Below are 22,838 nucleotides of genomic sequence, written 5' to 3'. Positions count from 1 at the left end.
AACCCCGACACAGACTAGATAGTGGGGCAGATAACTGCAAATTACAGGAGAATCGTTCACTTGTGGAAACAAGCACCAAAATTGGCACACATGCTCCTTGGGCATTGCTTTTTTGATAAAAGCCGTTAGCCACCAAAAATTTCATGATGGCGGCCATTTTTCCTTTACTCCCACCATAATGAAACTTAACATGGTGAAAGCAAATATGTATACAAACATTTTATGTATTACAATTTTTATTGACAAACAAATTTAAGTATGAAAATGAGGTGTAATCCTGGTCCAAAAAATGAATGGAGGTCAACGGAAGGTCGAGTTTGGATGGCCAGTGGAACTGCCTGATGAGTCGGATCCACACCAAAATTGTATGCGTTTTAAATTGGACCAGGGGACACCCCTCCAGTGAGTTTTACTGCAGTAAAGTGGAACAAATAAAACTAATGGGGGCAAGTGCTGAGTTGGTAAGGTTGTGCTCTGATTAATTGCAATTGTCATTTGTTTCATTGCTTTAGGATTTCACAGAAAAGTTATGCAGATGCTTGTGGAGATCCGAGACATGTTGAAGGAGCTGAAGGTCATTCAAGCATAGCCGCAGGACACAGCTCTTCCTGACAAGGCTACAACAGTTGAAGAACTTAAAAGTCTTGACGAGTCGCTGAACTCGGTGGAGGAAAGACAAAAACTGTTAGGTTTCATATCTGTTGTGAAGTCTTGCGCAGTGAGAATAATATAATAATGCATTCGGGTGTGCCAAGATCAGATCATGACTTTCAGGACAGGGTGACTGAAAATTTCATGTTGGCAAATTCCCATGTATGTTGGTGCAACATGTACTTGAACACCTCTTCTATAATGAAGCACCAATGATTTGTAGTATCCATACACCATTATCGCATAAAAAGGCAACGAACGCAGGTACCCAAATCCGCATTTTTTAAGGGGACGGACACTCCAACACGAACATGCATCCTATTGAGACCAACTGCTGGGTGTTCATCATGGTACTGATGGTGTCTTTCTTACATGTTTGTGACCCAAAGTAATCTTTTCGTGTTATAGAACACCAAAATGCAAGAAACTTGCAAAATATCAACTGATTTTATGAGTAATTTCACAAAATTTAAAAATTTCATGCCGTGAATAGACTATATCTGCCCCCATTGTTCGTCAGAGTGAAATCTCGCTGCTCTAATTTAGTTGAATATCAAACAACAACCTTTCAGTTTCTCCATTTAAACATTTATTCCTCATTTAACTATGTTCCTTATCAATTGTAGCTTAAGTAACGATTCACAAGAAAAGGGGGACGGACGCTACGCCTGATGACATATTCGTACAAAGACCATTTAAACAGTGATCTCAATGGGATTGATGGTGTTTTTCTGCAAGTTTTTGTCCCAAAGCAAGCTTTCAGTGTTTCAAAATGTCAATATTCAAGTAAATTATAAAATATCATTTGATATTGAGTGTCGTTTGCATCGTTGATGAGTATCATCATGTGATCATGTTGTCAACACGGTCAATGAATCATACTAAACGCACCACAGTTAGTTACATGTGTATCTTACTGCCATTAAATCAGTTAATATCAGACAACAATTAATTTTTTTCTCCAGTCGAACCTTTAACCCTTATTTAATTTCCATCATAGCTCATGTAACATCATGTAACAGACCATGCAAAGGAAGGGACAGACACTACACAATTTAACACAAATGCCTTCCTGACACAGAAATAAGCAACGCATTTTGATGAAATTGTGCTTCAACAATAAACAATGATAAATAATGCACCAATTACAACTGGTAATTGAAGGTCAGAGAATAAGAGGGGACGGACACTACTGAGGGACGGACACTACACAGCGACTAATGTGGCCCCGATTTCAAAAATTAGATGGGGAATCATGTTTTCAAACATATTGTTGCTATTCATTAAGCAAAGATGCACATATGAACAACCATAGTTCCCCAATCCTTCTTGATATTACATGTGAATCAGGACAGAACATTCGGGGGACGGACACTACAAATTATTTTACACATTGCACTAATTGAGGGATGAGTGGAGAGTTTTTCGCATTCACCGTATTTGGTGATAAAGACTGGTCATATTTCTATTAATTACAAACAAATGCACATAATAAACCCATAATTCCTATTATATCTTCTTGGAGTGGTTGGAAATGTGACAAATAAACAACATTATTGGGTCTTAAACAAATTTCTGTAACAGCATATTGGTTCGCCAGAGCTGGCGTCATTCGGTCAAATGTGGCTCGATCTTCACAAAACAACCTGCAAAAGAAACTAGAGACATGCTGTTATTAGGCATTATTCAAATAACGTGGCCATAACACATTGGTAATATTTTGTTTAAAACATAAATCATTATCTCTTTGCAATGGAATTCCGTAACATGAAAAATGACCCTTCAATACATTCATTTGTGGCAAATAATTTCCAACAGTTTTGTCGAAATTGGTGACAAACTGATTTTTGTAGTTTAGTTACATGCTAGATTGAAAGCAATATTGGTCACAAAACCTAGGCATTGGGTTTCAACACAAATCATTGCTGTAACACTGCCCTTAGGGAAAATATCATCCGATCTTGGCACACCCGATTCCTCTGAGCATTCCTCACTGATTGCATGTGCACTAAGGACGGGATTGATGTAATTTTGTGGTGGTGTATTTTTTCCCTTTTTTTTTTTTTTTAAAGTACTGAAGATAAGCACCGAATTTATAACTAGTGTTTGGTCATAGGTGGACTGATATCATTCGGTTGGTGCCAACAAAGCACCGTGGTTCGGTGCCCAATCCTACTGGCAATGTTAAGACTACAACATAATGCATTTTCTCATGTGTACTGTTTGAATCATCTTGTAACACAGTCATGGGGATATACTGAACACTAACCTTGTTTAACACAGATTTTCTCCAATTTCAGATTCAACGCTTGGCAATGGTAGACAGAGGAACGAGTATGGAAACCAATGTCAAATAGGTCATGGACAAGTAAGTTTAAGCGATGCATGTGTAGCAAGCCGTTAGTTCAGCTGTACACTTTCTGTAGAATCAGACCATAGGCCCCGCCTACACAAGCTGTAGCCACCAGGCACTCGCCACCCCACCACAGTTACTTGTGCACATGTGAAATTGTGAAGATAAGGTAAATCAAGCCTTGCACAGATTTGGCGACCAGATACATTTTAAGAATCCATGATTTGCCCTGGAACACTAGATAATTGCTAAGTTAATGTATAATTGTATCCTTATTCCCACAGGTTGATGACGCAAGAAGTCCAGGCGGAGTTCAACTTATGTGGAAGGGGACCTACAAAGAAGCTAGCTTTATATAATGCTGTTTTATATGCGCAGTTTATAGTCATTATTTGCACTGTTTAAAGAATTCTAAAGAGTAAATTTGTGACCTACATTTTTGTGTGCTCAAGCTTTTTTTTTTTTCCTTGACTTAAAGGTATAATAGACGATGTTTTAACCAATGACTGGCGTGATGCGAGTCTCAACTATTGGTCCTCTAACATGTCAATCATGCTGGAGAAATGCTTGCGTAACGCCGTCAAGCGTGCTCGTAGGAGCAGCAGAGCCGGTAGGATGGTCTGGCGCATGCACGTTTTTCAAAAAGCAAGTAAGAGACATTTGGCTTCGACTTTTTCGAGAAAATCGTCCATTATACCTTTAAGTGTCTGTTCAGTGTTGGAGGTTAAAGTTATCCCGACATTGGATTTTGACGTCAACCCATCATTCAAAAAGCCTACATTCAAAATCCAATGTCTATTTAATGTTGGAGGATGTCATCAAACCTACATTCAAAATCCAATGTCTATTTAACGTTGAAAGTTGACTTCAAGCCTATGTTAGGTTTTAACGTAAATCCAACTTTCTATTTGCATCATAATCCAATGGTAATCCAGCGTTGGAAGGCCAACGAATATTCAATGTCTATTTAAAGTTAGAAGTTGACGTCAAGGCTACGTAAGGATTTAACGTAAACCTAACTTTCATTTTCGTATCATAATCCAATGGTAATCCAATGTTGGAAGGCCAACAAGTATTCAATGTCTATTTAACGTTGGAAGTTGACGTCAAGGCTACGTAAGGATTTAACGTAAACCTAACTTTCATTTTCGCATCATAATCCAATGCTAATCCAACGTTGGAAGTCCAACAAATATTCAATGTCTATTTAACGTTGGAAGCTGACGTCAAGGCTACGTAAGGATTTAACGTAAACCTAACTTTCATTTTCGCATCATAATCCAATGCTAATCCAACGTTGGAAGTCCAACAAATATTCAATGTCTATTGAACGTTGGAAGTTGACGTCAAGGCTACGTAAGGATTTAACGTAAACCTAACTTTCATTTTCGCATCATAATCCAATGCTAATCCAACGTTGGAAGTCCAACAAATATTCAATGTCTATCTAACGTTGGAAGTTGACGTCAAGGCTACGTAAGGATTTAACGTAAACCTAACTTTCATTTTCGCATCATAATCCAACGGTAATCCAACGTTGGAAGTCCAACAAATATTCAATGTCTATCTAACGTTGGAAGTTGACGTCAAGGCTACGTAAGGATTTAACGTAAACCTAACTTTCATTTTCGCATCATAATCCAATGGTAATCCAACGTTGGAAGTCCAACAAACATTCAATGTCTATTTAACGTTGGAAGCTGACGTCAAGGCTACGTAAGGATTTAACGTAAACCTAACTTTCATTTTCGCATCATAATCCAATGCTAATCCAACGTTGGAAGTCCAACAAATATCCAATGTCTATTTAACGTTGGAAGTTGACGTCAAGGCTACGTAAGGATTTAACGTAAACCTAACTTTCATTTTCGCATCATAATCCAATGCTAATCCAACGTTGGAAGTCCAACAAATATTCAATGTCTATCTAACGTTGGAAGTTGACGTCAAGGCTACGTAAGGATTTAACGTAAACCTAACTTTCATTTTCGCATCATAATCCAACGGTAATCCAACGTTGGAAGTCCAACAAATATTCAATGTCTATCTAACGTTGGAAGTTGACGTCAAGGCTACGTAAGGATTTAACGTAAACCTAACTTTCATTTTCGCATCATAATCCAACGGTAATCCAACGTTGGAAGTCCAACAAATATTCAATGTCTATTTAACGTTGGAAGCTGACGTCAAGGCTACGTAAGGATTTAACGTAAACCTAACTTTCATTTTCGCATCATAATCCAATGCTAATCCAACGTTGGAAGTCCAACAAATATCCAATGTCTATTTAACGTTGGAAGTTGACGTCAAGGCTACGTAAGGATTTAACGTAAACCTAACTTTCATTTTCGCATCATAATCCAATGCTAATCCAACGTTGGAAGTCCAACAAACATTCAATGTCTATCTAACGTTGGAAGTTGACGTCAAAGCTACGTAAGGATTTAACGTAAACCTAACTTTCATTTTCGCATCATAATCCAATGCTAATCCAACGTTGGAAGTCCAACAAATATCCAATATCTATTTAACGTTGGAAGTTGACGTCAAGGCTACGTAAGGATTTAACGTAAACCTAACTTTCATTTTCGCATCATAATCCAATGCTAATCCAACGTTGGAAGTCCAACAAATATTCAATGTCTATCTAACGTTGGAAGTTGACGTCAAGGCTACGTAAGGATTTAAAGTAAACCTAACTTTCATTTTCGCATCATAATCCAACGGTAATCCAACGTTGGAAGTCCAACAAATATTCAATGTCTATTTAACGTTGGAAGTTGACGTCAAGGCTACGTAAGGATTTAACGTAAACCTAACTTTCATTTTCGCATCATAATCCAATGGTAATCCAACGTTGGAGTACAACGTTGTTCCAACGTTACATCAACGTCAAGTGCCTGCTGGGTTGGTATTGTTGTCCCCCCCCCACGGCTGAAACAAGCAGAAAGCGGCCATAACAAGCAGCAAAGTTATCTGCCTCACCCAAGCCATCAGATTAGCATTTACTTAACTGAGAGAGTGCTGACCTCCCCCAAGGTAAGAGAGGAAAAGAGGAAACCTATTTTTTATTTAGTTCCTGTATATATAATCATACTGACTGCACACACACACACACATACACAAAGTTAGAGTTGAATATTCAATGAAACAAACCAACTATTGCAGCATCAACGATGTGAACAGCTGCATGTAGAGTCTCCAGAATCAACTGTCAATATAAAAGTTGAATAATTACATACTGAAAAGTGTATGTTGGAACATTTCTAATTTACCTCTGTATGCCCCATGTCCAACAAAGCCTCCACATTTTCGTGTTGCGGGAACATCTGATGACAGGCAAAGCAGGGCTGCTCTGTGAAGCTGAAATCCTGTGAAAGAGCTGTCTTCCAAAATCACACCATGCCAGAGTTGCTGGAGCTCGTCAACCAGTGGGTCTAAGAAAACATCGATGTTGAGTGATGGCTCCTTTGGACCAGGTATTAACCCAACAAGAATCATATTTTCTTCTTTAAAGCGGTCCTCACGAGGGAGATTCAAAATAACCAAGTCGATGGCTCCGACTGAATAAGGTGCATTTTTGAAAGGCTGGAACCAGTCGACATTCAACATAAGGGCCAAATTATTTGGCTCTGCCAGAAAAGGCTTCCCATCCACATCCTGGTGATCCTGCCATACTTTTCCATCATATACATCCCCTAATACACCCTCTGGTATTTTACGTTTTCGCCATTCCTCACATCTTGCTTCAATTCCAGGCCTTTTCACAATTGCTTCAAGAGACTTCACAATGCTTTTGTAACAGTATGGTCGTACTGGGTGGATATATTCTCTGCCCAGGGAGGATCTTGACTTTAACAGCTCAGAGCCACATTTCCTCCTGAGTGCAGATCTCTTCTGTGGGTGGTTATGAAATGGGATGTAAGCACACGGTCTGCATGCCTTTGTCCCATCCCGTCTTAGTTCATAAGTCTCAGCTGGCGTGTTACAGTCATACATCTTGGGCAAACCACACACTGCAAGAAATCCTCACGAAGGACGCCTGTCCATTTCCTGAGGGAGAATAGGGTCTTTGGGATGCTGCTTGCAAGGGCAGCAAGAACATTCCCAATAATCCACATGAACTGTTTGAGGCACAAAAGTAGAGCTGTGATAGCATTGTCAGAAACCCTGAAGGTGGCTTGCCATGACAAAAGCATCATGGCAAAAACTTTCATCAACAAATCTTCTGATTTTGTTGAAGACTGAGCACTTCCGTGTCCCTCTGCCTCTTGCATGTCAGGGAAGACATCACTTTGCTCATCAGCAAGGATTTCCCCTTCTTCCTCCTCGGTAAGAGTGTCATCCTCGGCAAATGTGAAGAAGAAATCAACATCAAATCAAACAAATCAATAAACAGTGATATTACGATACAGCAATGCACAATTTAAAACGTACGGAGTAATTCAAATAAATAAATTACAACACAGATGGGTAAATTAATGTACATTTAAAAGAATTTGTTGTAAACAAGTTGTTTTAATCATAAAGTTAAAAAATAGTATTGCTTTGCTCCATTCCAGATTGCTGTGACTAAATGATTTATACCTTTTACAGATGAACTGTGATCTTAATGTGTATGTGTTAAACTGAGTCCGAATATTGTTCTTCTTCAGACATTCCAGCTTGTTCAAATTGTTGCTCAAAAAGACCTGAGCCACCTGGGATCAGTTGGGGTTGTATGTGGCCCCTGAACTAAAACTGGTTTGACATCACTGCATTAAAACTGAAGTGAAACAACCATGAAATCAAGACTGAGGAGGGATTAGTGACTGCTTGATGGTCAAAAACAAGTTTCACTCTCAAATAACAGCTATCAAGTACGTGATCTATGTCAGCCTGTAAGTCAAATGCCAGCATTACGTGCAATTTACTTCACAAAAGACTGTCGTTAAGCACATGAATACCATCACTTGTGAGTTCCTGCTCCGGTTCTGCATTTTTTCAGGTGATGCTCATTGTGTCAATTCAGGGACCGATGACGATCACTAAGGTGGAGTGTGATAATCCCTCTTCTGTTGATGTGAAGAGAGCATAATAGGCGATCTGGACCATTGTGTGAATTTGGTTGAATGGATAAGTACTATTAGAATGCATATGGATTGAAATGTAATGCATTTGTAATGCTTGCTGTGTTCTATGTCAGCCATGCTCACCACATAAAGGTTTACTTCCTCATCCCCCTCTGAATCGGATTCACTGGAGTCAAGAAAAAGATGAATGCTTTGGTCATCTGCGATGTCATCTGAAAAAAAAAAGAAACACTTAAGAAGTTCTGTAGGGACACATCAAATTAGATGTTAAACGTTTGTGACTCGCTAATATACCAATTTGTAGGTGCATCTGTGTTATACTATGCTTTATTCTCAAATTTGTATATTACTTTTTAGCAGTGATCGCAAGTAACAAAGTACAAATACTTTGTAACTGTACTTAAAGGTGCATTAAGGAGTTTTTCAACCTTAAAAATACTTATTTTCCACCATAAATATGTTACACATTTTTAGTGATGTGTACAATGTGCCCTGACATATTCATTACAAGTACCTCTAACAGCGCTAAACTGTCACTTGAAAGTCACAGTGCCGGTCCTGCACCAGAATTTTTTTGGGGAGAATTTGAAAGGAATGACGTAATGCGCGCTCTGGCTTGTTTACTTTCGCTTTGTCCACCATTACTCCGCCAGATGCTTAGTGAGCAACAACTGAGCAGGATCTTCCAGAAAGTAAGAACAGACTGGCTTCTAGCACTGCCACAGCTCCACACAGACTCCACCAGGTAAAAGAAACTTACATTTTACCTGAGCGCTACTAAACGAGCGAGGAAGGAGTTCCCCTCTTCCGTGCACGGGAGCCACAGGGACGAGTTTTTCACTAAGCTGCATTACGCCCAAGGCCTGCAGGGGGCGCTGTTTCGCAAAAAACGTGCAAACTCCTTAAGGCACCTTTAAGTAAAATTTTCAGGTAATTTTTAGTTTTATAAGCATTTATTTTTCTGACAAATTTTTACTTTCACTCCCTACATTTTCAATATGAACATCGGTACTTTCTCCTCCTTACATTTTCCCAAAAAGCTTGTTACTTCTTTAAATATATATTATTCATTTATTATTATTTTTTTTTTTGGTTTATTTATTTTTGGCTGTGACAAAAACTGGTTTCCGCTGAAATGTTGAAAGACGCGGCTGACATGGCGGCCTTCAGTCAGTCACAACTAGTCAGAGCGTCTGCAGGATGAAGCCAGAAGAAGTATAGAAGATGGACAGCGGAGAGGACCATGAAGGATAAAAGAGTGTGTTGTGTAACTCAGGTTAAAAATATGTAAAAACAAAATTAGTTGATTGTGAATTAAAAGAGATCTCTTTGAATTAATTATATTATTTTGTTAAAAAAGAAAACTGTTTGAATTACACAGTAAATCGTTGCATTTTATGTTAATCTTATTTCATTTTGTTAAAAAAAAAAAGCTGAATTAAAAGCAAATGCTTTACTGTTTTTGATAATTATAAACATGTACATGGTGCATTGACGTACTATTAAAAAAGTTGAAGGGTTCGGTCTATGAGATGAGTTTTGACACGACCGTTTAGAAACCAGGTCCATCTAAGTTTCATAAGTCAATATTCATACAACGTTGAAATGGTTTCTAACTTTGTAGTGAAGCGTGCAATAAAAATACTTTTTACTTTTCATAATTCTTTTGAGTACATTTCAGGGCCTGTACTCTTTACTTTTACTTGAGTAGATATGTGGACCAGCACTTTCATGTTTGCCAAAGTAATTTTTTACACAGATACTTTTACTTCCACTCAAAGAATTGGGGTACTTTTGCCATCTCTGCTTTTTAGTATCAGTATCCAGTGCTACTTTTGAACACACTATTATGCAGTAATGCAGCGTTACATTGTGTAGCAAGCTTACCACCGTCTGAAGGGTCAGTTGATGGTATTCCGTCCACTGCATCTCTCTCACCGACAACATTAATACTCTGGTCCTCTGTGGTTTCATCTAAAGAAAATCACACAAAGACATGCAGGAGATCATGACGGTGGCCATAGGCCTTGAGAATTACCATTCTCATCTTGACATTAGAAACATAAATCTGTACGATGTCGCACATTTACATTTTCAACAACAGACCATTGTTACTGGGAGGGTCACTCTGAAGGACACTGCAAAGGATTTCCTATCTTCGAGAATACGTCTCATAAATGTAACTAAAAGTTGAAATAACTTTAAGTTGCGTAACTTACTGTTGTCTGATGGATGATTATTCGGTTCTTCACCTCCTCCAACATCATCATTGGACAAGACGGGGTCCTTCACAGAGTCTGGGCCAGCACTTTTAATTTTTTTTTTCCCAAACTCTGTTTTTAAAATAGATTTTTTTGTGCAAAAAATACGTGCTATGGCCGAGCTCATTGTCAGAATGCCCACAGAGGCACAGAGGCCTTTTCTTCTTGGGCCCGGAGACGTTCGTCTTCAGCTCAGTGAAACTCTGTACAACTGAGGGAGTCGGCATGTTTGTTTACTTCTTGATATTCTGCGTCGCTGACGTCATTACGTTGCAGTGTCCGTCCCTATGGTCCGTCGAATCACATGTGAAGTCACGATCACATGGTAGCCTTGTGAGACTTCATAACCGCGCGAAACGCAGATAAACAAATAATTTTGGAAAGTGTTCCTGCAATGGCTACGCGTTATCTTCCATTCGACTCGCCACAAACTCGATCGGGACGGGCTGATTTTGTTCCGGTCAGTCCCGCGACAGAGACTGAAAAACATTTGGATCTCTATCAGCAGGCCGTCTCGTCAGGTCTCACAGACTGAGGCAAAGCTGGAGGAGAAGCTGGAAACGACTGTGGCAGCATCGCAGCTCAGGCTGCAGGAGCGAATAGACGGCCTGGAAGCCAAACTAAACAGCTGCTCCTGCGGGCAAGTGGTGAAGCGTAAAAGATGAGCCCACAGTCCGAAAATTGCGGTAAGAATGAACCAATTTGAAAGATGTTTTTAATGATTTTTACTGCAATGATATCAAATGGCAATGTTAAGTAGTGATATCATGTAGTCCTCCATCTTTGCTCACAAACATGCCTGTTTCTCTCTCGTACTTTTAGGAAACCGTTTGTAGGCTTCACAACTCGGAAGGAAACGTCTTGCTTTACGAACCGGAGCAAGGGTGAGACTTTTTGAAAATAATTTATACAACTGTAAGATTCTGCTTTGAGTGGAGAATGAAAGTTCTGATCTGTTTTCACAGACTGGGCTCGCGTCACAATGAGGCCGTGACTACATATTTGGTGAAAACCATCATCGCAAGTCCAGATTTTCAGGATGTGAACTCAGACGTAATTTTATGTAAATAGCCAGTTTAAAATGGGTTTAGATCGCCCCCCCCCCCCCCCCCCCCCCGAAGAAAAGGGTTATAACATCCTCATTTTGCCGTTTACAGCTGCCTGTAAAACATATTTTGAAACTCTACGGAGGAGCTTCCGCCTCAGCCAACAGGACAGGGCAGATCAGAAGGACGCCATGAAGTCTGCTGCACGGAGTCGTCAGAGAAGACAGAGTAAAATATTTTAATTAGATTCATTACATTGTGTGTTTTGTGTACGATGTGGTTAGAATACTATTGCTGGTCCCTAAGACTTTATTTTTCTGTTCCAGCTGTGAAGCATTGACTGGTATTGATCTCCTGTACTGATTGTGTTCACAGCTGCTGGATTCACGGAGGAAAGTCCTTGCTCCAGACGAAGTGGAGTTCTGGAAGGGCTTTATGACCGACTTGATGGCCGATGAAGAGGATGGCTGCGTTGATGGTGTACATGGATGGATAGTGAGGCCGCCATCCTTCTGTGTCAGGAGCTTTCTGAGCTGTGTGCAGCCTTGCAGACACGGCTTGACGCTGATGCTCAGTACATAGTCGTACATCACAGAAGGCTGCCAAGTGGACAAATATCAAACAGAACGAAACCATATAAATACGACCCGGAGGCAGTAACAGAGTTTTTCTCTCCTTCTTTCTCGATTAACTTTGACGCTGCAGCTTTAAAAAATGTCGGCGTTCAGCGCCCCTCGATCCACTCGTTTCATTACATCCAATTCTTCTGAAACTGCCATAAAATAAACCTTCTCCATACGAGGCGAAACGCAGACCGCGGGCCGCCATCTTGGAATATTGCGTCGTCACGACGGAGCAGAACGACCAGAATGAAGTCGCCTCATCAGCAGATAATTCAGCTTCCAAAGGAGAACGAACCCGCCGGTTTATTCAGATTCAGACTGAATTCCAAAGTTTTGGGGTGTTTACATGGTTATTTTAGAGCAGAATGAGGCTTCATTTGGATTCATAGAGGAATAAAAAGTCCCAGGTGAACACATGGAGTGTGCTGTCAGTGACACCAACCGTTCTGATGAAAACAACAAAACAAGGAAGTTTTATAGAATACCATGGACTGGCAGCCCTTCATACACCTCCGTTATCACGGAGCAGTAATACTAGTAGTAGTTTTACTATTCTATGTATTTTCATGTCATTTATTTCAGCTTTTATTTATAACAATCAGTTGAGTCCTTCTGCTCCTTGGACATGTGGCCTTGTTGGTCTAGGAGTATGATTCACACTTAGGGTGTGAGAGGTCCCGGGTTCAATTCCGGGACGAGCCCTTTAATTGTCTTTGATCTCTCCTTCTAATGGTTTTCAGGTTTCATCCAGAAGACGCCTGTCCACCAGAGGAAAATAATGTTATTAGTTTGATATATTCCAGTTAAAAGTGAGAGTAAAGAGTGTGGAAACCCTCCTCAGATTCAGAGTGATGATCTGGTTGGTGGAGGAGCGACCGGCCCCCAGTGACGTGGAGGGAAACCCTGTAGCGTCAGCACAGGTTCAGACTGCTGAACGAAGCCACACCTGGCTTTACCAACGTGACACAGCTGCTGAAGGAGCTCCGGCTCCATGCTGCTCACTCAGAGGAGGAAGAACCAGATGTTGGACTCTGCAGGCCAGGGGCCTCGTTGATCACACACTGTGGAGGGCCTTGTGGCTTGTCACAGGAGTCATCTGAAGGTTTTTTCAGATGTTGTGAAGTGTTTTTGTTTTGTTTAACTTGGACTGGCTGACTCCATCTGTTATCAGGGCTTTGTATCAGTATCTGGTCTGAACCCCGACTGGGAGGAAGACACACAGAGAGTATCTGTGAGTGTCAGCTTTCTCGCCTGTTCTTCCACTCTCTGAGAGAATCCTTTAATAAACCACATCATGACACTTGGTGATTTCTCAGAAATTCTTTATGCCAACAACAGAAAGATTTCCGAAGCAGTTCTGGGGTTTATCTTGCTGGAAGGATCCTCTAGGATGTGAAGAGATTGATTTTATCTCACAGCCACAAAGAGACACTCAGCCTCTATTCATGAGTTTGATGATATTAATGTTCGACATAAACCCTGGAGATGCTGGGGATTGAACCCAGGACCTCCTACATGCGAAGCAGGCGCTCTACCACTGAGCTACATCCCCTGTTTCCTCCAACTGCTCTGCTGATTCTGACTGAAGTGAATCAGCTCAGTGAGTCCAGGAGGAAAACTCCTGAGAAGCCTGTTCCTCTCTCAGCAGGACAGTCTGGACTGTGGGGTGTGGCTGGTTGCTGGAGGTCAGTATTCATGGAAGTGGATCCATCACTGGTCCAGGTCAGGTGTTTTCTTCACACAGCCATGACTCCTGCTGGGCCGCTGCGCTGCTGAGTCCCTCACATTAGTCCTGTGCGGTATACCGGTTTGTACCGAATACTGGTTTTTATTTTCATTATGATATGAATTTTTCATATACCGCAATACCGGTGAACGGCCCAAACAACGTCCGGAACGTGAGCGACAGTGAAGTGTTTCAGGTGGGACCCATTTCACTGCTGCACACCAACAACACAGCGTGCTGTTGACTGCCGGCGAGAGCTCTCAAAGTGAAGCACACGCTGTTTACACAGAGGAACTAACACCAAAAAGAGGATCCACGTCTGTGGTTTGGAAGTTTTTCGGCTTTAAAAGGTCGGACGTGGACCAAACAACTATCTTTTGCAAATGCTATCGAGCAGAAGTGGTAGCCGGCGGTGCTAACACTAGCAATTAGCTTCACCACCTCAGCCGAAAACACGTTGCAGAGTACCAGGAATGTCATAAACTCAGATCCACACCCTCCACATCCACAGCTCAATCTGCAAGTAGCAGTCAGACGTCCATTCAAGATGCGCTTGCTAAGGGGACTGCACATGAGAAAAAAGAAAAAAAAAAAAAAACAAGTGGCAGGTCGAGATAACAATCGCAATCACGCAATGTGGACATGAAAAAAACATGATACAGCCCTTATGACAGTAAAATGGGCTATTTAAAGCCAATCAACTGCAGTAATCATTTTATTATTAGAAGAAAATGTGTGTAACAACACTCTTGGACGAAAAAAAAAAGTACCGTCAAATACCGTGAAACCGGTGTGAATTTTAAAAAAAACGTGATATGAAATTTTTGCCATACCGCCCAGCCCTACCTCACATCCTAAATGAAACCACTGGAGGACTCAGCTCTGCTTCTCTCCAGGAACCATGTCCTCCAGCTCTTCTGTCTGACAACACTGTTTTGGTCTGCTGCCTGAAAATAAGGCCGTTTACACTGCAGAGGCTTCAAGAGGAAACACTAAACTCTCACTGTGTTCTGGTGTCTGTTTACACCACAACAGTGCTGGAGACACTGAAAACACGACTTTTTAGAAACTGCTCCAAGGTGGAACTTTGTGAGAGATCTCAGGCTCCGTCTCCTTGTTGACAGTGGAAATGCTGCTGCTGGTCATGAACATGAGATCAGACAAACCTCCAACACAAAGTCAGAGAAGCTTCTGGAGTTTAACTCAAAGGGATCCTGGTTGATGAGCAAAGCTGAAAACTTAGTTGGAGAGTGTAATCACTCGAAGGGCTCGTCCGGGAATCGAACCCGGGACCTCTCACACCCAAAGTGAGAATCATACTCCTAGACCAACGAGCCGACATGTCCACAGAGCAGAAGGACTCAACTGATTGTCATGAATCAGTCAGGTGATCAAAACTCCTGACCACATCCTGACTGAAGGAAATGAAAACATCAGTCATTAATGACTTGAATCAGTTTGAACTCAACCACTTCAAAAAGTCCTCTTGGACATAAATGAGCCCGAAGTGAGCCCAACGGCATGCTGGGAGAGGTGAAGAAGCCACAGTCCCGGGGACTGAGTTCCAGCAGGGGACCAGTTCACCTTCACTCAGCCACGTCTCTGTCAGGATCATCACATCCAGCTCATGGGAGTAGAAGAAGTCACAGAGGAAGACTCTCTCAATGTCAACAGAGCCTCAGAGAGTTCTCAAACTTGACAACATCAAGATGAAGCACAGCATTACACCAGGACATGACTTCCAGCAACAGATACCTGAAGTACTGTGACCTTCTGCTTTGAGGATTCAGACCCAATTAAGGATCTGCTCTTGTAGCACCTGGACAGGGACTTGAACCCTGGACCCTCAGATTAAAAGTCTGATGCTCTACCATCTGAGCTATCCAGGCCTGAAAGAGGATCTTTTGTGTCTGTATATCACTAACTTATGAGTTTTCCTGGACAGCTTTCCTGTCCACCATGGCTGAGAAAGTGGAGCCTTGTCTGAATGACTGACTTTTTGATCAGAAATGTTTCAGGTTTCTGCCATAAGTTTAATAAGATGATGTACGAGAAGCACTGTCATGGAAAAAATATTTCTCAGCTTTTACATTGAACAAAAAGTGGCATGTCCAGAATGATTCACACAAGTTGACACTTCAACACCATGGACAGCTCTATCAGTCCTTTTCCACTGGTTCCTTCTCAGTCTTACTCCACTCGGTTCTCTTAGTTCGGCCTTGGCCCCGGTCGCTTTCCATCATACAGAGTACCGACTTGGAGTAGGTGGAGCAACGTTACACAATGGATATATGGAGACATACTGCAGACAATCAGCCCTGAACATGAATAATATCTGTATCATGATCTGTCTTCAGTTAGGGTCAAACACCAATGTAAGAAAAAGACAATGATTAAGCTAATTTGTTGACATGATGGCAGTTTTGAACATTGGGCTTCAGCAGTAAACCACTTGTTAGAGTCACTTGTTGTTTGTGGTGAACTTCTCTTTTATTCTTTCAAAACCACAAGACTCCAGATGTAAGGTTAACCTACTTTAGTACAGCAATTTCTGTAAGTCAATAAATATCATTGAATTGACATCAATCTCCTGTCAAACTTTTAGAAAACTGCATTTCATAAGCTCCAATTTTACTGCTGTCAAAATGAATGTGGCCACAAGAGGGCGTTGCTGACATGTGGAGCAGTGGCAGCAGATGATCCAGACTGCTTCATTTTTAAAATCATGTAAAACAGGGCAACTCCTGGAAACACTGTTTGAGGAAGTGACTTTGAGGAGCAGCATCAGTTTCTTCCTCATCTAATCATCTCTGTGCAGCTCCAGGATTTTTACAGATGTTACAGATGTTTGTGATCCTCAGTGGACCACACTGAGTGGAAGAGGAGTCTTCATGTTGATATTATTAGAATTTAAAACTGTTAGTGGGCCAAGTCCTGATCCTCCAGACAGAGCTGTGACACTGTCCGCTAGTTTGTGTTAGTGGGGAAGAAACAGCATAACGCCTTCAGTCTGGACACTGGGGGACAGTCCACCCACACCCTTCAGTCTGGACACTGGGGGACAGTCCACCCACAGCCTTCAGTCTGGACACTGGGGGACAGTCCACCCACAGCCTTCAGTCTGGACACTGGGGGACAGTCCACCAACAGCCGGTCTTCACCCAGCAGCAAATTGTTAATGATCTCTGGAGCTCTGCAGATACAGAGGCTGGAAAATGACCCAGGTTTAGTGATGTTGGCTAAAAACTTCCTCATCACAATGTAAAGACTCCTGAGGACACTTTAAAACATCTCCAAAAGAGGACTGGAGCGGGACTTTAAAGAGCTTTCAGGCCTCGGCTTCATTCATTTTCTTTAAAGAGGATATTTCTGTCTGGGCTGAACTCGCCATTAGATCAGGCAGTTGTAAAGTTTCTTCTTCCCCCAACCTCTCAGTATGAACAGTGACCAGGTGGGGGCAGCATTCCGCTGATCCAGCGTCCAGCCTGCCGGAAGTCAGTAGAAGAAGAAGCTGCAGCTGATGCCAGTCCTGGTCTGACACGTGCTGGTCCAACAAGGATCCAGACTCAGTAAAGGTCCAACTCTTTAAACTTTGTGTTCAGTGCGGTTAAAGTGAGTTTTCCAGGAAGCTCCAGATTGATTCCTGTCGGTTTTTAACATCTGCTTTTAGCAGCAGCAGAGACGCTACAGGAAGTGGGGCACCAGTTAACACGGAGACCAGTTAATCCGAAACACCTGCGAGCCAAGTACCCCTGGCTGCAGCCCGCAGAACGGGGCGTGCCTCAACGTGGGCGGAGTGAAACGTTTAACTCCGCCCACATTGAGGGACGCCCACGTTGAGCCTCACTCATTTATTGTCGCTGTCTGGTGGCGCCACTGGCCTCTATCAGAGGATATGACAGAATTCTAAGGAGTGCTATCCTGTTCTGAACTATGGGGGGCAGTAATACGCAAATAGCGTCTACACTGCCGGAAATCTCACTGAAGAAGAAGAAGAAGAAGAAGCAGAAAGAAATTTGAAAAATGGAGGTAAGAACATATATATTTTGTTTAAACGTGTTTGTAACCCTGAGAAAAGTACAGTTGGTTTACTCTTCATTGTACTGTTGTTCAATTGTTATGTACAATGTTTTCTACAAGAGAGTGTTGAGGTGAACTGTATAGACCCTTTTTCAGTCTACGTCATCGAGATACTGCGCGCGCATTCTGGATACGGAAGTGGTGTTGTTCTCCATTCGTTCTCGATAAAAAAGACGAGCTACCACTGGTTAACAAGCATTTAAAACCGTTCCCGGTATCAACATGACTGGTTGTTGCGTATACGGTTGTACGAATCGCTGTTCCACCAGCGGATTAAAGTTTTATAGGATTCCGACGGGATCACGACCATTTCAGAGCAACCGGCGGCGTCTGTGGCTGCAGGCGATTAAACGTGTGGACTGGAATGAGGACACAATCAAAAATGCTCGCGTCTGCAGCGCCCACTTTATATCAGGTAAGGTTATTTATCTACTCTTTGATTTTACGGGAATGCCTTGTTTACATTAGTGATTGTCTGTGTGGTGTACAATAATAATAAAATGCAGCTAAAGTTTGATAAGCTGGCGTTAGATTTGGCGAGTAGCTTGCTAGGCTAATAAATCGTTTGTGTTATTATTTTTTGCAGGCGAGGCGTCATTGGACTCCAGTAGTCCCGATTTTGTGCCATCTGTGTTTAAGTACACAAAACAAAGTCAGAACCCAGATGCAAAGATGGACAGGTAAGATCGGATTTGCTCTCCTCTCACTCATTTTGTGTTTTATTTTCCTCTCTTGGTGCCTAGCTGCTACAGCTGCTGCTTTGAGATATGGATTGGTCTGACCTCTCATAACTTACAACTACTTAGCATGACCCTTCCTCTTTCTCCTGTGCTATCTGTTAAAGCTGGAGGAGCATTAATTTTTCACTAATGTCTGTTGCAAAGTAGCTTGAGTGTTGTACTCCTTTGTAAATCTCTTTGGAGAGCGTCATGAATGAAATGTAACTGCAAATTTCTTCTGTTACTGTAGGTACCATAGGAAAAGGAGGCGGGATGACAGACCTGTCACTGCAGCAAAGCGCGTTCTTTCTGAAAATCCAGATCAAGAATGCAGCATGGATCCTTGTCCTGGTATGAATAGATTCATAAATATATATTATCTCACAGTGAGCTGATGGATTGTCAGGGTTCCCACCCTCACTGAAAGAGTCCCCTGCCAGGCCCACTTCTTTATTTGCCGTGTGTGTGTGACGTGTACACTGGGCCCTGGATGGGTCAAATGCTGAAGAAAATCCCCCCCCCCCAGGATTAATGAAGTATCTTCTCTTCTGTAATGGAAAGTTTTGAAAATTCAATGGTAAAAATGTGTGACAACTCCATTACCTCATTACCTCAGACCACACACACCCTGCTCATCACCTGTTCACACTCATGCCCTCCGGGAGGCGCTACAGGTCTCTGACAACTAAATCAGTCAGATTTAAAAACAGTTTTTTTCCAACAGCTATAAGGACTTTAAACCAATCATTGCCTTGATGTAAACTGCTGTGTAATCATTTATGTATATTGAATGTAATGTTGTGTTTGTTGACACTGTAACTGACCCTGTGAGATGTGAACATTAAGTGCTGTACTGGAAACAAATTCCACCAGCTTTGTTGTGTGGCCATTAATAAATGATTCTGATTCTGATGGATTGTGAACTTGTTTACATTGGTTGCAGGATATGCTCATGTTTCACTTTTCTATCTTACAGCTGAAGAGGATTTCCCAGTTTCAAAGAGAGAATACGATGATCTGAACCTGAGATACTGTCAACTTAAAGAGGACCATGTCAACCTGCAACGGGAGTGTGACATGCTACGAGCAGAAAATGAAAAGCTGAAAGAGGAGCTGAAAAATTCTACATTCTCCTACGCCACTGTTAAGTGCAACATTGGACAATTGATTTTTCTTACAGGGCTGACCTCTGTGGTCTTTGAGTGGCTGCTTACAAAAATAATGGGCAGCGTAGAAATTATTCACAACAAACTTACAGTAGCAGACCACCTACTGATTATACTGATGAAATTAAGGTTGGGCCTGTGCAATAATGACTTGGCTTATAGATTTCGGGTATCAAAAACCACCATATCTAATATTTTGCGGAGCTGGGTTCCTTCGATGGCCTTGGTCCTCAAGCCACTCATTAAATGGCCAAGTAAGGGTGCAGTACTAAAAAATATGCCAAAAATATTCAAGCGCAACTTTAAAAGATGCCGGTGTATAATAGATTGCACAGAAATTTTCATCGCTAGACCCAGTAATCTGACTTCCAGGGCCCAGACATGGTCAAACTATAAGCATAACAACACCATTAAATATTTGATCGGCATCACTCCAGCTGGTGCAATTTCATTTCTGTCTCCTGGGTGGGGTGGACGGGTTTCAGACAAGCAGATCACTACAGAGTCGGGTTTCCTCAAACTCTTGGAGCCTAGGGATGAAGTTTTGGCAGACAGAGGATTTCTCATCAGAGATGAGCTTGCGGCCTATGGTGCAACCCTTCGTATCCCTCATTTCACGAAAGGAAAGAAGCAGCTTTCTGCACAGGAAGTGGACACATCGAGACAGCTTTCTCGTGTGAGGATCCATGTGGAACGAGTTATTGGTCGGTGGAAAAACTTCAAGATTTTGCAAACAGTTATTCCAGTGTCACAGGTTAACATACTAGATGATGTTGTTATTGTATGTGGCGCCCTCACAAACCTCTGTAAGAGTGTGGTTCCCAAGAGAGTTGCACATGTATGACTTAAAACGTGATTTTACGTTTGTGAAACATGTATTTAGGCCTACTGTACTTACAACTTAATGCACTGTAATAAACCTCCCCACATTGGCTGTTACTGGTGTCTAATTGTCCTTTCCCCACACATTATCTCAACAATTTTGAGTGCAGTATCACTTTTATTTGTAATGTTGTTACAGAGTTTCATTTCATTCAGGTGCCATTAAAGTGCCACTAAAAATGAACATGGAAAGTTGGAGTATGTACAATATATTAGAAACAAGCTGGTTCTGTATGTCGTAAACCGTAAATAATTTCAAAATGTCAAACTATCTCTGAATACATATATAGCAATACAAAACCCATCTTTTCTGGGTTAAGTAAGCGAGGTTTGTCTCATCAGCTCATCTCACTCACTTGCATCTCACTTACATTTCTTACAAAACATGGAAAGTTGGAGTATGTACAATATATTAGAAACAAGCTGGTTCTGTATGTCGTAAACCGTAAATAATTTCAAAATGTCAAACTATCTGTGTGAATACATATATAGCAATACAAAACCCATCTTTTCTGGGTTAAGTAAGCGAGGTTTGTCTCATCAGCTCATCTCACTCACTTGCATCTCACTTACATTTCTTACATAACCATGTTGCTGGCTTCCTTTTTATTTGAGCACAGCTGTAGTGAATGTGGTTGTTGCATTTGACACAGATTATCATTTTACCAAAATCTGGTCTTTCACAGTATCCGCAGGCTCTCTGTGACACAAAGGCAGGATCGTGTCTTCTTGTCAGTAATTCAGGTAACACACATGACATAAAGAATTCATGTGCTTTTGGCAAAGCCTCCTGCAGAAACTCATCATTTCTTAGGATACGTTGCACAATGAACTTCTCCTTTGTCCACAACACAAAGTCACAGTAGCTCACACCACACACAAACATGTGCAGTTGCGTTTGGGAGTAGTATGGGTGTGAATGTTTTAATGAGAATGACTTGTCGAGACAAAACTGGTCATCTTCTGTACATCCTTGAAGACTATTCCTGTATTTGTAGGGACACTTAATCTCTACCACCCCTTTGCCACAGCAGGTACAGCTTGCTATCCCATCTGGGGATGACCCAAGGTGTGGTTCAGAAGGTTGCACAACTAAGCCACATGAGCTGATACTGAAATCAGGATGGCTTTGGGACATAAATGCAGAGTAGGCTTGTCTTGCTGTTTCCTCCATGCTTTGACCCCAGAGCACAGAGGGGACATTTAACTGTGTTTTGTTGTACTGCATTATGTCATTCATGTATGTTTTGATAATCTTGTCAGTCATGGTTGCATGATGAAATCTGGTGCTTGTGATCCGACCAGCTCTATAGGCGTGCCACTCATTTGATTTTGACTGTTGCCGTGTCACAAATTCCAGTTTCTCACATTGATGTGGCTGTAGCGTAGTTTTTAGTTTGTGAAATGTATCCTCACATTTCACCTGCATTTCCTCTGGTGAGAGTTCCCTGAGTGTTACATCAAATAAAGCAGTCAGGGGCTCGGGTAAGTCTGGATGGTCCTCTGAGTCAGTGTCAGATGATGCAGTGTCAGTATCACTTGTTTCCAGGCTTGTCAGCACTGCAGCACCTGGGTTCACATCCCACAGTTCCCGGATGTCATCATCTGTCAACACTAATAAAAAAGCAACAAAAAACACATTCAGTGTGCTGCATAATGTTCACATTTTAAGAATTAGTCCAAAACCAGACCAGTTAAAGTGACACTAAGGAACTTTTCAACCTCAATAAAACATTTTAATATTTTTTGTGATGATACATCAACTTATAACTAGTTGAATGACCCTCTGTCACGGGCTGAGGGCGTCAGTATTGCTTCACTTGGACTGAGCAGCTGTGAGGAGGGTGGTAGGAACCCTGCACACTGAAAAACTCCAAATGTACGGACTGCTTTACGGCATGCGTCACATCGTGATAGAACATTGTTTAGCCACCATTAGATTCATGACCTCGTCGCTATCCGTCCTTCACACAGCCGCTGGAAACAAATGTAGGCGAGTTCAGTCCGACAGCACGCCACCGGGAGCAGCATTTTACCACGCCATGCGCCAGTCCTCATGGGAACTGTAGTATTCCTTCAGGCAAAACACTACCGCTTTTGTCCACTGAACGAAAACTGAAAGTTCCTTAGTGTTGCTTTAAGATGTAGATAATCAAATTTCTAGAATCAGTAATCTGAAGACAAAATGACAGGCAAATTCAAACTAACATAACAAATGATACTGAAACTATTCAAACTGGGTGTTTGTTTGATGAGAAG

The 22,838-nt window shown here is 41.7% G+C and overlaps 1 protein-coding gene and 3 non-coding genes across 4 annotated transcripts; 1 reads left to right on the top strand and 3 right to left on the bottom strand.

Annotated features, from left to right (window-relative positions):
- Positions 1-13,486: 13,486 nt before the first annotated feature.
- On the bottom strand, positions 13,487-13,558 carry trnaa-cgc (transfer RNA alanine (anticodon CGC)). The gene has a single exon. It is a non-coding gene; the product is annotated as a tRNA-Ala (tRNA).
- A 1,439-nt stretch (positions 13,559-14,997) lies between these two features.
- Positions 14,998-15,069, bottom strand: trnap-ugg (transfer RNA proline (anticodon UGG)). The gene has a single exon. It is a non-coding gene; the product is annotated as a tRNA-Pro (tRNA).
- A 479-nt stretch (positions 15,070-15,548) lies between these two features.
- Positions 15,549-15,621, bottom strand: trnak-uuu (transfer RNA lysine (anticodon UUU)). The gene has a single exon. It is a non-coding gene; the product is annotated as a tRNA-Lys (tRNA).
- Positions 15,622-17,928: 2,307 nt separating this feature from the next.
- Positions 17,929-20,655, top strand: LOC115384144 (uncharacterized). Its single transcript, XM_030086479.1, has 4 exons — positions 17,929-18,227; positions 18,399-18,492; positions 18,782-18,882; positions 19,508-20,655. Exons 1-4 carry the CDS (start codon positions 18,035-18,037, stop codon positions 20,539-20,541), a joined length of 1,422 nt encoding a protein of 473 aa, XP_029942339.1. The 5' UTR covers positions 17,929-18,034; the 3' UTR covers positions 20,542-20,655.
- The last annotated feature ends 2,183 nt before the right edge of the window (positions 20,656-22,838 follow it).

Source organism: Salarias fasciatus (genome assembly GCF_902148845.1).
Source record: "Salarias fasciatus chromosome 23 unlocalized genomic scaffold, fSalaFa1.1 super_scaffold_20, whole genome shotgun sequence".
Classification (NCBI taxonomy): domain Eukaryota; kingdom Metazoa; phylum Chordata; class Actinopteri; order Blenniiformes; family Blenniidae; genus Salarias; species Salarias fasciatus.
The sequence above is the reverse complement of the archived record's forward strand: the minus strand, read 5'-3'. Positions and strand labels throughout refer to the sequence as shown.